Below are 15,969 nucleotides of genomic sequence, written 5' to 3' on the forward strand. Positions count from 1 at the left end.
AATTTTCTCTGTATTCTTTCAACATTATTTGCATCTTTCCAGTGGGTAGGTGACCAAAACTGCACCAATACTTCAAATTAGGTCTCACCAATGTCTTACTCAACTTCAACATAACATCGCAGTTTACCTTGTCTAAATTCACTAATTTCATGCTGGTTTTAATCTGATTTGTTTGCAATCAGCAGAATACCAGGACATTTGAGAAAAGAGTTCAGAGTCAAACACATTGCCAATTGTTTCAGGCCAGGCCACACAATGGATTTCCTTCCCAGATATTCATGAACCAGACGGGATTTATAATCCAGAGGATTTATATATTAATATGGTCTAAAAAAAAGACCCAGTATCAATAAAGGAACCAAGGTTACTTCATTCCAACTGCTGAGGTAGAACCTGGAGTCCTTCCAGATCCTTCTCGGCTTTCGCAGAGAACAGTTTGTAACCCAAATTCCCACATGACTGGAGATGCCTACAGCCCTGCAGCAGCCAGCAAATCCAACCTGCCAGTCATACAGAGCAAACATGCAGTGCAGTGCAAAGGTCTTAGGCCTTTATAGCTAGGGTGCCCAAGCCATTTACTCAGTACTGCAATAACTTTATGTATTCCACTACACTTCTGCTGCAAAAAATACCAAATTTCATGACATATACAAGTGATGATAAACCTGATTCTGATATGGCTCTCTATTGTGGACTGAGAGTGGGAAGGGGGCAAGGAGAGGGAAAACATTCTGTAACGATCAATAAAAACAAATGCTTGGAATCAAATGACCTTGCCTGGTGTCTCAGGTCTGCGCCCCTGCCATCAGTCCCACCACAGCATTCCTTCTCTGCTACCTGTCCCACACCCCTCCCACAACACTCCACCCTCGCCATTCCCCACTTCTTTTGCTCCCACCAGATTTACAAACTTGCTCTCCGCCTCCCACTGACGAATACAGTACTCTAGCTATATATAAGTGCCTAAGACTTTTCCACAGTCAGGTGTTTGAAAATGGTAAAGAACAGTATACTTCAGATTATTTGTCCAGGGTACTTGTCTACAAACATGATCATTGTGCTGTCACTGCAAAATAAAGAACAGACAAGTGATGGAGGATCAGGTGAAACAAAGGCAAGAGGAGTTACCTTAGTGAGATGGGGCAGGATGGGGATGATTAAATTCTTTACGTAAATGTAAGCTAGTTAAGCTTCCCTTTCACAATTATTAATTTCTGCCATCTTCAGGAAGACACTACTGCGTGAAATCCTCCCCTGCCCTTTCAGCCTTTCCCTTTGCACCTCTGTGGTCTAGTTTCCCTTCTGTAAGTTTGCATTTCTTGTCAGTGAAGATTTAACAGCCTCTTCTCTAGAAGTACGGATTTCCTCTGCAGCCTACTGAATGGATGTTACAGAGTTGTTACGTTTCTGCACACAGTTTTGACTTTCAGTTCAGTGAGACGACACGTGTGAAAAGGTTTGCTCCTCTTCCTCCTCTCGGCAAATGGAAATATTTTCCCCGCACAAGTTCAATTTCAGTTCAATTTGAAAGTCAGAGTTAAACTTAAAGTGGGTTCAAATTTGAAAATCTAGTCTAGGTAAGGTCCCATACTCCATGAAATCATTGTTCCTTTTCTTTAAGTCAAGTCAAGTCTTTCATCATTTAATTATATACATGTATACCATCAAACAAAACAATGTTTCTCCGGACCAGGGTATAAAGCACAGTAGTACACATAAGACAAGTATAACATGCAATAACTTAGGAAAATAATTAAATCTACAAATGAATTACACAAGTGCATAAATTAAATTTTGTAGGATACAGTACAAATTATCCGGTTAACACTTCAAATGCGATGCAGCAGGAATTTCAGAAGCCTAATGGCCTAAGGGAACAAACTGTTTCCCATCCTGACTGTTACTGTCTTTATGCATACGAGTCCCCTGCCTAATGGCAGAATAAATATCAAAAAAGATGCTGAATGCATGGGTGATACTACTAAGGGTCCTGCACATGCAGCACTCGATATAAATGTCCCCAATGGATCGTAGGGAGGCCCCTATGACCCTCTCGGCCATTCTCACAGACCTTTGTAGGGATTTCCAGTCCGATACTCAGCTGCTCCCATCCAAGATGGGGATGGAATGCATCAGGACACACTCAATGATCCTTTTAGATATACCCAATGTGTCTAAGAGACCGTACCTTTAGACACATTGGGTATGCAGTTTGGTCAGCAAATCAGGTTGTTACATCCACAGTCACTTTATTAAACTGTGTCTTCAATACAGAAGGCCAAATATTAAAAATTTTTAAAAGCCTAAACATTCAGCAGGGCACACGAGGAATGAAAAACTGGATAACATTTCATGTCGATAACCTTTCATCAGAACGGCCACTAACACTGCTTGACCTGCTTAATATTTCTACTGATCTTCATTCTGTTTACAGATGATCGATACTCACAGCTTTTTGCCAAGACTAAAGATAAGTTTAGCACGAGGAATGAGGTTGCTTAAGAACTTGAATGTAGCTAACATTTCAAACTGATCACCTCAAAACACACAACTGACTGATAATCCAACCACATAAACGTGGGCATAGTGAAGAACTTACATATCATGCACACATATACCTGTGACATTTATGCAGGGGGGGGGGCAGAAATTGGCTGCTCTTCATCTACTGGCCCACCACTATCTGAAGCTCAGCTCAAAGCAGACGGGAAGGGATATGATGATTTGTCAGCAATTTCAGATCATAAGCTGTGACATCCTTCTTGATCCTCACCGATGTTTCATTGATGCACAACAGAGAACACCCCATTCTGATGAATATCGGCTTGCCTTGGCAACTGCTCTGCCTGTGACTGCAAAAAACCTGCTGAGAGTGTAGACGCAGCAGATCACAGAAAACAGCCCCCACTACATGGACTCTTCCGACAGTTCTTGCTGCTTTGGTACAACCACCAGCATAATCAAAGATCTTACCCACCTTGGACATACATATACATTTTTTTCATTCATTCCCTCTCCCACTCCACCTCACCTTCCCCCCGCCCCCCAACCATCATCAGCAGAAGATACAAAAGCCTGAAAGCAAGATCCACCATTCTCATGAACGGTTTCTACCCTATTGTTAGGTGGATGCTTGACCTCACAACATACCTTGTTATGACCTTTATTATCTGCCTGTACTCTCTCTGTTACAAATTATTCTAAATTCTGCAATTGTTTTATCTTGTACAACCTTAATGCATCATTGTACTGAATTGATCTGAATGAAGGATATGTAAGACAAGTTTTTCCACTGTACCTCAGTACAAAATAATAAAAAATTACCAAATTAGCATTGGTTTGAGGAGTTTTCAAACATTAAACAACATGGATGCCACAGTAGTTTAGTGGTTAGTGCAACTCTATTACAGCCCAGGACGTTCCAGAGTGCAGAGTTCAATTCTGGCACTGTCTCTGTACATCCTACCCATAGAATATCTAGATTTCCTCCGGGTGCTCCAGTTCCTCCCACTGTCCAAAGGTGTACTGGGTAAGTTAATGGTCATTGTAAACTGTCCCATGATTAGGGTTGTGGGGCCGCTGAGGCAGCATGGCTTGAAGGACCAGAAGAGCTCACTCCGTGCTGTATGGACAAATAAGATTTCAAAAAAACAGTTGGAATAAGATTTGGAGACGGTTAGAGAGAGGGGGAAGAGGGGAGAGAGTCGGGAAGGGAAAGAATATATCATGGGGGGAGGAGATGAACAAACTATCCTTTCAACATTATTTTCTTCTCTGGATATTTTCTCAACACTTGTAATAGATTTAAACATAATACAGCAATACAGGATGAATGTGATGGGAGGTGAGGACCTCGATACGATAGCTTTCACTAAAAAGGTAGTGCTGAGCAAACTTGTAGGCCTAAAGATAGACAAGTCCCCTGGTCCTGACGGAATGGCAGAAGAATTGAAAGAGAACTGAATGAACTGAAAGAAATGGCACAAGTTATATTAGAGGCCCTGGTGATAATTTACCAAAATTCTCTGGATTCTGGGCAAGTCCCGGCGGATTGAAAGACGACAAATGTCACACCACTGTTCAAAAAAAGCATGTATGCAAAAGGCAGGTAACTATAGGCCAGTTAGTTTAACATCTGTAGTTGGAAAAATGCTTGAAGCTATCATTAAAGAAGAAAGCAAAGCACATGGAAAGAAATTGATCCATCAGCAGAGGCAGATCCTGCCTGACAAACATACTGGAGTTTTTTAAGGATATAACAGGCGCAGTGGATAGAGGGGAACCAATAGACGTTATTTACTTGGATTTCCAGAAGGTATTCGATAAGGTGCGGCATAAAAGATATTCATGAGATAAGGATGCATAGAGTTGGGGGTGACGTATTAGCATGGACAGAGGATTGCTTAACTAACAGAAAGCAGAGAGTTGGGATACATGGGTGTTACTCTGGTTGGCAATCCGTGGTGAGCGATGTGCTGCAGGGGTTGGTGCTGGACCCACAACTATTCACGATATACATTAACGATCTGGAAGAGGAGACTGAGTGTAGTATATCTAAGTTTGCTGGAGATACTAAATTGAGTAGAAAAGCAAATTGTGCAGCGATTATTTAAATGGTAAAAAATTGCAGCAGGCTGCTGTGCTCCTCTGCAGAGGGCCTTGGGAGAGCTTGTGCATGAACCACAAAAAGTTGGTTTGCAGGCGCAGCAGGCTGTCAAGAAAGCAAATGGAACGTTGGCCTTCATTGCTGGAGGAATTGAATTCAAGAGCACAAGGCATTGAATTTAAGAGCAGGGAGGTTATGCTGCAACTGTACAGGGTACTGGCGAGGCCGCACCTGGAGTACTGCGTGCAGTTCTGGTCTCCTTACTTGATGAAGAATATACTGACTTTGGAGGCTGTGCAGAGGAGGTTTACCAGGTTGATTCCAGAGATGGGGGGTTAGACTATGAGGAGAGATCAGGTCTCCTGGGACTGTACTCACTGGAATTCAGAAGAATGAGAGGAGACCTGATAGAAACATATACAATTATGAAAGGGATAGATAAGATAGAGGCAGGAAAGATGTTTCCACTGGTAGGTGAGACTAGAACTAAGGGACATAGCCCCAGGATTTGGGGAAGTAGATTTAGGACGGAGATGAGGGCAAATTGCTTTTCCCAGAGAATGGTGAATCTGTGGAATTCTCTGCCCAATGAAGCAGTGAAGGCTACCTCAGTAAATATATTTAAGACAAGGTAGGATAGTAGGAGAATTAAGGGTTATGGGGAAAAGAGAAGGTACGTGGTGATGAGCCAGATCAGCCATGATCTTACTGAATTGCGGAGCAGACCCGACGGATCAGATAGCCTACTCCTACTCCATTTCTATGTTCTTATGTACAGTAAACTAGAGGCTGATAGTGCTCAAAATATAATCTTCAGCAAAGTGCATATTTTGCTATGTTAAGGTGCAATATAAATGTACAGTACATAGATGACATCATTTTTCAACTATTGGGTGAGTAAACATTTTTCACAAAAATAAAGCTGCAAGGCATTATTCATCATTTATAATGAAAGCCAAAAGGAAAATTAAAAATTAATGTGTATAGTTTGGCACATGCTTTTCACCTCAAACTGGATTCTATTCAAAATCAAGCCATTTCTTAATAATTCTATGTGACTTTTTGCCATATGAATTTGTGTACTGGCAACCCAGCTCCAAATGAGCTGAAAGCAATTGTTACTGAAGTCAGACATCACAGTAAGAGCCCCAAGATGCACAAGGGGAAATCAATGAAAATGTTTAGTTTTCATTCCTGTGCTGTACTAATCTGTCAGACAGCAATGATTGGAACATTCTATTTCACCACTGTGACACAGTTCTCCTTGCTAAGGAGGGCATAAATTCACACTGCCTTGAAAAGCCTCATTTATACAATTCATGGTACAGTGAACTCCTAATCCAATCCCTGACAGTATTCCAGACATCTACTAATTTACCATGTTACAATGATATTGAATTTCATCTCTTGGGAGGATTTGTACCAAAGTAGATGGCTGAACTCTAAATAGTGCTGTTTCTATACAGGGCTACTAGAACAAAGCAATTTATGGATTAATGATCTGTAAACCAACTCCCAATATTTACATTGCTCTTATTTCTTTTAATTTTTATAATTTTTCTTATTCCCTTATATCAGTCCAACTTTAGTGATTGTATTTCTGGGTCAGTTATCTAGAAGACTGGTCTATTTATCTGGAAAGAGATCAAATCACAAAACACAAAAAATTTTAAATTGTTACCTAATTAATAGTAGCTGCATAACTACAGCAGTCATAGTTTTTTTAAATTATTTTGGACTACAGATATCCTTTTAAAGATGGAAATCTGCCTTCCTTTCCCATTCCCATATCCAAAAAGCAAGACTCATTCTTATTTGCCCTCTGCTGTGTTTACCAAAATCAATAAGAAAAATGGACCCAAGGACCTGGAATGACAAAGGGACACCCTCCATATTCAATTCCATTCTAAATCCCCAGCAACTAACCCAATCTTTCTCACGAAGATTTGGGACTTAGACCAAATTTCAGAATGTAGTCCTTCAAAAACTGGAATCATATGTAGTCAAGACTCACAAATTTATCCTTTTTAACTCATGTTGCTGATTTCTCCATCATCATCCAATACATGGAAGTTGCACAAAGGGCACATTGCCAAGAGTTTTCCCCTTGGAATTCTCAGTGCTGATTCTGAATCCCACAAAGCCTCACTCCTTCAAGAAAAGTGGGGTTTTCCCCTTGGACTTCTCAGTGGGAATTCTGGATCCTACAAAGCCTCACACCTTCAAGTGAAATGTGAGCTAGACAATCATGATTACTGCCTACTAATCTTCCATCATGTATTCTCATGATACAGCACACTTCCATGGTGAACATTAATTTGAAAGAGCATTCAGGATACCAAGAACTCAATAAATGCTCTGAATAGTGGACGCCAATGACTAGCAAGAAATGCAATTCATTTATACAAATATCAGTAAAATCCTGGACATAGTGCTAGACTAGATCAAAATAGATGATGGAAAAAACTCAGTGAGAGATAAACTTACTTGAACTATTTATCACAGATGTAGGCACCATCCATCCATTCACACCCACCTAGTATAGGTGGCTGATAGAAGAGATAATGGGCGTGTGTAAGAACTGGTTACAGATTCACATTTACTTGGGACACATACATTGAGACATACAGTGAAACGTGCCATTTGCGTTAACAACTAACACAACCAAGGGGTGTGCTGGGAACAGCTCACGTGTTACCACATATTCCGGAGCGCCAATCTATCATGCCCACAATACTCAGCAGAACATAGATCACAATGAGCAACAAAATAACAACAGCAAAACAAGCCACATTCCTCCCTCCCACGCACCCAGACAGGCCTCCAACTTCAGCCTCCAATCTCCAAGCTTCACATCCTATAAAGGGAAATAGAACTGCCTAAGACTCAAATGGCCACCTTCTAATATTGTTATTAAATACACACACAGATAAGAGAAAGTCAATGCCCTCATGCCGAAACATACAACCTTCAGTCTTGGGTGATAAGTGCCACAACGCACACACCCCACAGGAATCAAGCACTGTTAAGTATTATAAAGGGAAAGCTGAGGGATAACACAGTGAGACGATGCACATTCCATACCCTTTCATCTCCAGGAAGTGAAATCCTATCCACCCAAAACTACCTGCATGTTATCATTTCAGAGGATCTGTCCTTGGCCCAGCACCTAAATGCAATCAGATTAGATTAGATTATGAGGACACACAGTCCTCTTTTATTGTCATTTAGTAATGCATGCATCAAGAAATGATACAATGTTCCTCCAGTGTGATATCACAGACCAAGACTGAAAAACTGACAAAAACCACATAATTATAACATATAGTTACAACACTGCAAGCAATACCGTAATTTGATACAAGAACAGACCATGGGCACGGTAAAAAGTCTCTAAGTCTCTCGAAAGTCCCATCATCTCACGCAGATGGTAGAAGGAAGAAAACTCTCCCTGCCATGAGCTTCCAGCGCCGCAAACTTGCCGATGCAGCATCCTGGAAGCACCCAACCACAGTCCGACTCTCAGTCCATCCGAAAACTTCGAGCCTCCGACCAGCCCTCTGACACCGAGCACCATCTCTGCTGAGCACTTCGACCCCAGCCCCAGCCGCCAGCAACAGGCAAAGCCGAGGCTCTGGGGCCTTCCCTCTGGAGATTCTCGATCACACAGTAGCAGCAGCAGTGAACTGGGCATTTCAGAAGTTTCTCCAGATGTTCCTCCATGCTTCTCACGTCTGTCTCCATCAAATCAGTATTGTGCACGGCCCCTATTTAACAAATACGATATCATTTCACCGGAGAGGCCACGCGCACTGCATCGCGCCACCATCTTCTCCTCCCTACCGGAAGTTAGGAAAAAGCACAGCATCGACTCGCGTTCCTTAAAAGGTCACAAAGATTCGGCATGACATCTAAAACTCAGACAATCTTCCATAGATGTGTGCTGAAGAAGATAGTAACTGGCTGCATCATGGCCTGGTATGAAAACACCAATGCCCTCGAAAGGAAAATCCTACAAAAAGTAGTCGATACAGCCAAGTCCATCACAGGTAAACCCCTTCCCATCTACACAGAGCACTGTTGCAGGAAAGCAGCATCCATCATCAAGCACCCCCACCACTCAGGTCATGCTCCCTCCAGGAGCTTCAGGACCCACACCACCAGGATCAGGAACAGTTACTACCCCTCAACCATCAGGGTCTTGACCAATGGGGATAACTTCACTCACCCCATCACTGAACTGTTCCCACAACCAGAGAACTCACTTTCAAGGACTCTTCATCTCATGTTCTTGACATTTATTGCCAATTTATTGATTATTTCTTTTTTTTTGTATATAACCCTCTCACCAGGCCTGTATGCAAATTTGCCTCATTAGCCAACTCTGCTAACAGCCACAGTGAGAAGGCCACCTTTTATAAACAACATACGTCTAGGATCAGTACGATTTGGGGTTCAACCACAGGAATGTTGGGACATTTCTATTAGAGAAACCTCAATTTGAGTGAACGCTGTATAGATACTACCCTTATATAATGGTCGGTCAGCAAGAAATTACAGATCGTATTTATTGAACAGTTGGTCAGAAAAAGAAAAGGAAAAAATAAAAGGGCCCATTAGTTAACCCAGTCCAAATATGCATATTAACTTGGAGCTCATCTTGAAGTGGTCGATTTACTCACACATTGGACCCAAGGTCAGCGTGAAAGCACACAACAGCTTCTGAAAGCTACTCAAAAACCATCTTGAACAAATGGGTGCTGTCTCAGGAGTATTGGCCCTTCCTCCTTGGAGCCATTCATCTGCACAAAACATTTCATACAAGAGGGATGCTCCTTCCCACAGCATCTTCAGCCATCTTCCCTCCCGTCCTCTCTGTTGTTCCCACCAAAAAAAAACACAAACCCCACCAGTGTCCATCACAAATCTTCCTGTGCCCAGTTCTCCCGAGAACCTTTGCCCAATTCCACCATCCTGATTGGCTGACACAACGTTCCCAAGTTGAACATCAAAGCCCCTGATCTATGGCCAAAACCAAAACATCCTTCCAGCAAGGATTCCTACCTTGAACAGCCTGAGTCAAGTTTCCTATCAGTCTAATTGCACTGTTCTGGACTTGGTATTGCTGGATGCTAACAAGAGATGCCTTCATCAAATATCTCTTACACCAGAGGATCCCAACCTCTTTTATGTCATGGATCCCTCCCATTAGCAAGGGTTTGAGGACCCCAGGTTGGGAACCCCTGCCTTGCACTCATGAGCACAAGTAGGGAACCCACTGATACCAATGTTTCATTACTGAACATATTGGTCACATCTGTGACAGCCAAGATAATTCAAGAAAGTGACAAAATATAGTATCTTCAATTGTCTAAAATTAATGGCTTTATTGAAATTATTTGAAATGGTGCCTACACATCACATAAATCTAGTCATAGTCATACTTTATTGATCCCCAGGGAAATTGGTTAAATCTAATGCTAAATGATTGAAAGCGCTACTAAATGGAAAGACACCAGTAGCAAGGAGGCAACCCATGAAGAGGAGGAAATCCAACTGGCTTGCCACTACCACACAACAATCCTTTTCAGGATTGGACCTTGGTGGTCTATGTAGATGTTCCAATTAAATAACAAAACTGTGATTCTAATCACAAACAAGAGAAAATCTGCAGATACTGGAAATCCAAGTGACACACACAAAATGCTGGAGGAATTCAGCAGGCCAGGCAGCATCTATGGAAAAGAGTACAATCGACATTTCAGGCCAAGACCCTTCCATCAGGTTAAGGTCAGGACTCTGACTGGACCAGTTCATTTGAAGCCACTTCATGGTTGCTCTGGCAGTGTGCTTTGGGTTGTTGTACTGCTGAAAGATGAACTTCCTCCCCAGTCTAAGCTTTCTGGCAGAGGCAAGGTTTTATCCAGGATCTCTCTGTATTTTGCAGCATTCATCTTCCCATCAGTTCTGACCCGATTTCTAGCCCCTGCTGCTGAAAAGCATTCCTATAGCATGATGCTACCTCTACCATACTTTACAGTAGTACCTGGCTGATGCACGGTATTAGATTCATGCCACTTGTACCACTTAGTGCAGAGGCCAAAAAGTTCCACTTCAGTCTCATCCAACCACAAGACCTTCTTCCGGTCTTTACAGTATCTTCTAAGTGATGCTTTTCAAAGTCTTCATGGGCAAGGATATGCTTTTCTTTTCAGTCAGGGCTTCTTCCTTGTCACTCTTCCAAAAATATCTTTTTCGTACAATGCCTTAGAGATTGCGGTGATAAAGTTTAAGGGAATGGGGGATTCTCAGATTCCTGTAAACAATGGATTAAGTACTGACTATGTCTGTGACTCCAGTGTGTTTGAATAATGTCTCACAGCTGCCTTCTTTGGAGCAAGATAAGGGTTAAGGTTCGCCCAGATCCACATGTCCCTGGGCTTTTCACACCTTTTGATTTTGACAAAAAGCAGTACCTGATGGAAATTAGACAGAACATTCCTTCTTAATTAAAGCATAAATTTGACGGATGTTCTTAACTTTGTAATTAAGTTGTGGCTCCAGCAAACCAGGTAGGACATTCCTTTTTTTAAATTAAGGTGGCTGGAGTGTCTAACAAATTGATTGTACTTTTGTATCAATAGTCCATTGACTTGGCCGGAATGGTTATCAAAATGATTCTTCAATAGTCTATTGACTTGGCTGGAATGGTTATCAAAATGATTCTTCAATAGTCTATTGACTTGGCTAGAATGCTATCAAATTGATTGTTCTTTTGTATCGGTGGCCTTATAACTTCTGACAATTCTGACATCAGGCAGTGAACTTGTAGAACCGCCAGGGAGATGAAAACGGGTCTCTCCCTGATGTCGGGTCTAAGTTCACTTGCCGGCTGAGCTCGAAGAAATAAACGGATGAAAAGATAAGTAACGATCTTTTTGTGCTGTCATTATTTGATCCAGCAAAGTTACGTTTACAGCGGAGCCATACACTTCAGCTCCAGTTGCAGCCACTGACTTCTGCAGCTCACTCTGAGTGACTGTTGGTGTCACAGTCGCCTCTCATAAGTGCCGTTCTTCCCTGCAGGGGAATGCGTCCGGAAAGGAAAGGGACATTTGAACCAGGGAGTCAGAGATGGAGTGGTCCCAGTGGAAAGCCGAAAGGTGTGAGGGGGGAAGATCTAGCTGGTGGTGGGATCACGGTAGCTGATACGTCCAACAGTGGGTCACGGTGCGCTGTTTTTGACAGAGTGCAGGTTCCACCTCCACACAGTGTGTGCCCTGGACAACAACTCCAGCTGACTAATGAAACCTTGAAAGAAACTAATGGCCTAATGAGGCTAGTAAAGACAATAATTATGAGTGCAATACTTCACAGGGACATCCCTCCTTACCAACATTATCAGCCGCCGCCCCCCCCGCCCCCCACAAACCAGAAGGTGATGCAGCCAGTTAGAAAGCTCTAGGGTGCAAGGTTGTTGCTGTGACACCAACTAGCTGATCTATCTCACTCCTGTACATCCTCTCATCACCATCTGAAATTCTGTCAACAATAGTTGTATTGTCAGCAAATTTATAGATGGCATTTGAGCCATGCCTAGCCACACAGTTGTGGGTGTAGAGAAAGGAGAGCAGTGGGCTAAGCACATACCCCCGAGCTATGCCAGCAAAGTTGAGATGTAATTTCCAATCCGCACAGATTGGTCTTCAGGTTAGGAAGTCGAGGATCCAGTTGCAGAGGGATTTATAGAGGCCCAGGTTCTGGAGCTTTTCAATCAGAACTGTAGGAATGATTGTGCTAAGTACAGAGCTGTAGTCAATAAACAGCACCCTGACATAGGTATGTGTACTGTCCAGGTGACCCAAGACCACGTGAAGAGCCAATGAAATCACGTTCGCCGTGGACCTGTTGTGGCAACAGGCAAACTGCAGTGGGTCCAGGTCCTTGCTGAGACAGGAGTTAATTCTAGCCATAACCAACCTCTGAAAGCACTTTTCAGCACTGTAGATGCAAGTGCTATTGGACGATAGTCATTAAGGCAGCTCACCCTGCTCTTCTTGGGCACTGGTATAACTGTTGCCCTTTTGAGGCAGCTGAGAATCCCGACTGTTACAAGGAGAGATTGAAAATGTCTTTGAGGTTGGTTGGCGCAGATTTTCAGAGCCCTAACAGGTACTCTGTTGGGGCCTGTCACCTCTTGAAAGACGGTCTGATGTCGGTCTCTGAGACAGAGACCACTGGATCACCAGGTGCTGCGGGGATCCGACTACCTCCCCCAGCTATGACAACATTAAGGAACCATCTGGAGCATTACAAGACCACACGACATAGGAGCAGAATGAGGCCTTTCAGTCCATCAAGTCTGCTCCATCATTCCATCGTGGCTGATCTCAGATCCCACTCAACCCTTTCTCGCCATACCCTCTGATTGCCTGACCTATTAGGAAACGATCAATTTCCACCTTAAATAGACTTCTCCGCAGTCTGTGGCAAAGTACTCCACAGATTCACCACTCTCTGGCTAAAAAAAATTCCTCCTTACCTCCATTCTAAAAGGTCACCCTTCAGTTTTGAGGCTGTGCCCTCTTGTTCTGGATACCCCCACCAGAGGAAACATCCTCTCCACATCCACCCTATCTAGTCCTTTCAACATTCAGTAAGTTTCAAATGAGATCGCCCACATTCTTCCGAATTCCAGTGAGTACAGGCACAAAGCTGCCAAACGCTGCTCATATGTTAAACCCCTTCATTCCCAGAATCATCCTCATGAACCTCCTCTTGACTCTCTCCAATAACAACACATCCTTTCTGACATATGGAGCCCAAAACTGTTGACAATACTTCAAGTTTGGCCTGACTAGTGTCTTATAAGGCCTCAATACCATCTCCTTGAGTTTATATTCTATTCCCCTTGAAATAAATGCCGACAATGTATTTGCCTTCTTTGCCACAGACTCAACCTGTAAATTAACCTTCTGGAAGTCTTGCACGAAGACTCCCTAATTCCCTCTGCACCTCTGATGTTTGAACATTCTCCCCATTTAGATAATTGTCCGCACTATTGTTCCTTTTACCAAAATGTATTATCATACATTTCCCAACACTATATTCCATCTACCACTTTTTTTGCCCATTCTTCCAATTTGTCTAAATCCTGCTGCAATCGCAATCCTTCCTCAGCACTATCTATCCATCCACCTATCTTCTTATCATCCGCAAACTTGCCACAAATTCCATTATCTAAATCACTGACAAACAATATGAAAAATAGTGGTCTCAATACTGACCCCTGAGGAGCACCACTGGGCACTGATAGCCAACCAAAAAAGGCCCCATTTATTCTCATTCGCTGCCTCTTGCCTGTCAGCCATTCATCTATCCATTCCAGTATCTTTCCTGTAACACCACAGGGTTTTATCTTGTTAAATAGCCTCATGTGAGACTCCTTATCAAATGTGTTCTGAAAATCTAAGTAAATGACATCCACTGCCTCTTTGTCCACCCTGCTTGTTACTTCCTGGAAGAACTCTTAACAGATTTATCAGGCAAGATTTCCCTTAACGGAAACCATGCTGACTTTGACTTATTTTATCATTAGTCTCCAAGTACCCCAAAACCTCATCCTTACTAACTGACTCCAACACTTTCCCAACCACTGAGGTCAGGCTAACTGGCCCATAATTTCCTTTCTTTTGCCTTCCTCCCTTCTTAAAAGAGTGGAGTGCCATTGGAGATTTTCCAGTCCTCTGGGACCATGCCAGAATCAAGTGATTCTTGAAAGATCATAACCAATGCATCCATCATCTCTTCAGCAACTTCTCTCAAGACTCTGGGATGTAGTCCATCTGGTCCCAGGTGAGCTATCCACCTTAAGACCTTTGAGTTTGCCTAGCATATTTTCCTTTGTAATAGCAATGACACTCACTCCTGCTGCAACACTCACAGACCTCTGGCGCACTGCTAGTGTCTTCCACAGTGAGGACTGATGCAAAGTACCCATTAAAATTGTCCGCCATTACGACCTCATCAGCAGCATTTTCCAGTGATCCAATATCAATTCTCACCTCCCTTTTACTCTTAATATAATTGAAAAAGCTTATAGTATCCTGCTTTATATTATTGGCTAGTTTTTTCATCTTTTCCCTTCTCATAGCTTTCATTACTTTTTGTTGGATTTTGACAGCTTCCCAATCACTTTTGCTACCATCGGTCTCCTTATATAAAAATGGACACCTTCCCTGAGTGAGGAGTCTAGAATCTCAATCACACCCTCAGAAAAGGGGACTGGATCAAGATTTGGAAGAGGATAAGAAATTTTCACTCAGAGGATTTATTATCCCTATCCTCCACAGCTGTAGGGAGTCAGTGATCAAAAGTAGAAAAGTAAAGATTAGATTCTGAGGAAAATTAAGTGGAGTGGGGTCATGACTGGAAAACGGAGATGAGGTAAATAAGCCATGATTTTGATGAACCAGGAGAGCAGACTGGAAGGGTCGAAGTTAGTACTCTCGTTCCTTTTCCGAAGTCAAACTCGAATATATTGCTACATGGAGGGGGGGGGGGGGCGCGCGCGCGCACACACACACACACACACACACACACACACACACACACACACACACAATGCTGGAGCAACTCTGCAGGTCAGGCAGCATCTGTGGAGGAAAATCAACAACTGATAATAGTGATAATAATTAGCCCAACTCTGATAAGTGTTCCTGATTTACTGAGTTCCTCCAGCAGATATTGTGCGTGTTACTCTTGTCATATGCACAAGTGCAATGAAAAACTTTCTTGGAGGAGCATCACAAGCACAGAACATCCAAAGACAAAAAAAATGTAAATTAAACATAAATTATACACAACTTTCACAAGCAAATATATTTAGATCAAATAAAGTCCAGTTGAGTGCAAAGTGTAGAGTGTTCATAGGGTTGCTATACGGTTGAGATTAGGGTCTTGCCGGTTGGTCCAAGAACTGGATGGTTAAAGGGAGGGAAGCCTTCTGTACCTCCTGCCCGATGTGAGACGAGACGAGTCTCCCTGAGTTTGTGTATAGCGACAGCAGGGAACGCCGCACGTGTCAGGCCACCAGTACCGGGCACCAAGCATCAAGCATCGGGCCATCACTCACAGCCACAGACACGCTCCACGCCTGCCGCCTTTATAGCCGGACCGAACCTTCGGCTGGCTCCCTTCCAATCCCCGAGGTTCGCGTCCCGGGCCTTGACGTCGTTACTTACGAGTCCGTCGATCTGAACCTGCTTGACGGGAGAGTCAAGCCCCGACGCCGCCGCTGCTGCCGTACTCCCCGCTTCCCTCCGCGCCGCCATCCTGCTGCTGAAAGGAGCGGAAACGAGCGG

General features: G+C 43.1%; 1 protein-coding gene across 1 annotated transcript in view; it reads right to left on the reverse strand.

The window, feature by feature from the left end:
- The window catches only part of eif3hb (eukaryotic translation initiation factor 3, subunit H, b), a 152,233-nt gene extending 136,270 nt beyond the window's left edge, over positions 1–15,963 (reverse strand). Inside the window, exon 1 of the mRNA XM_063042269.1 lies at positions 15,850–15,963. Within this exon, the coding sequence (XP_062898339.1) occupies positions 15,850–15,939 (90 nt within the window). The 5' untranslated portion in view covers positions 15,940–15,963. The remainder of the gene's footprint in view (positions 1–15,849) is intronic.
- Between the last annotated feature and the right edge of the window lie 6 nt (positions 15,964–15,969).

Source organism: Mobula hypostoma, chromosome 1 (genome assembly GCF_963921235.1).
Source record: "Mobula hypostoma chromosome 1, sMobHyp1.1, whole genome shotgun sequence".
In the NCBI taxonomy this organism is placed as follows: Eukaryota; Metazoa; Chordata; class Chondrichthyes; order Myliobatiformes; family Myliobatidae; genus Mobula; species Mobula hypostoma.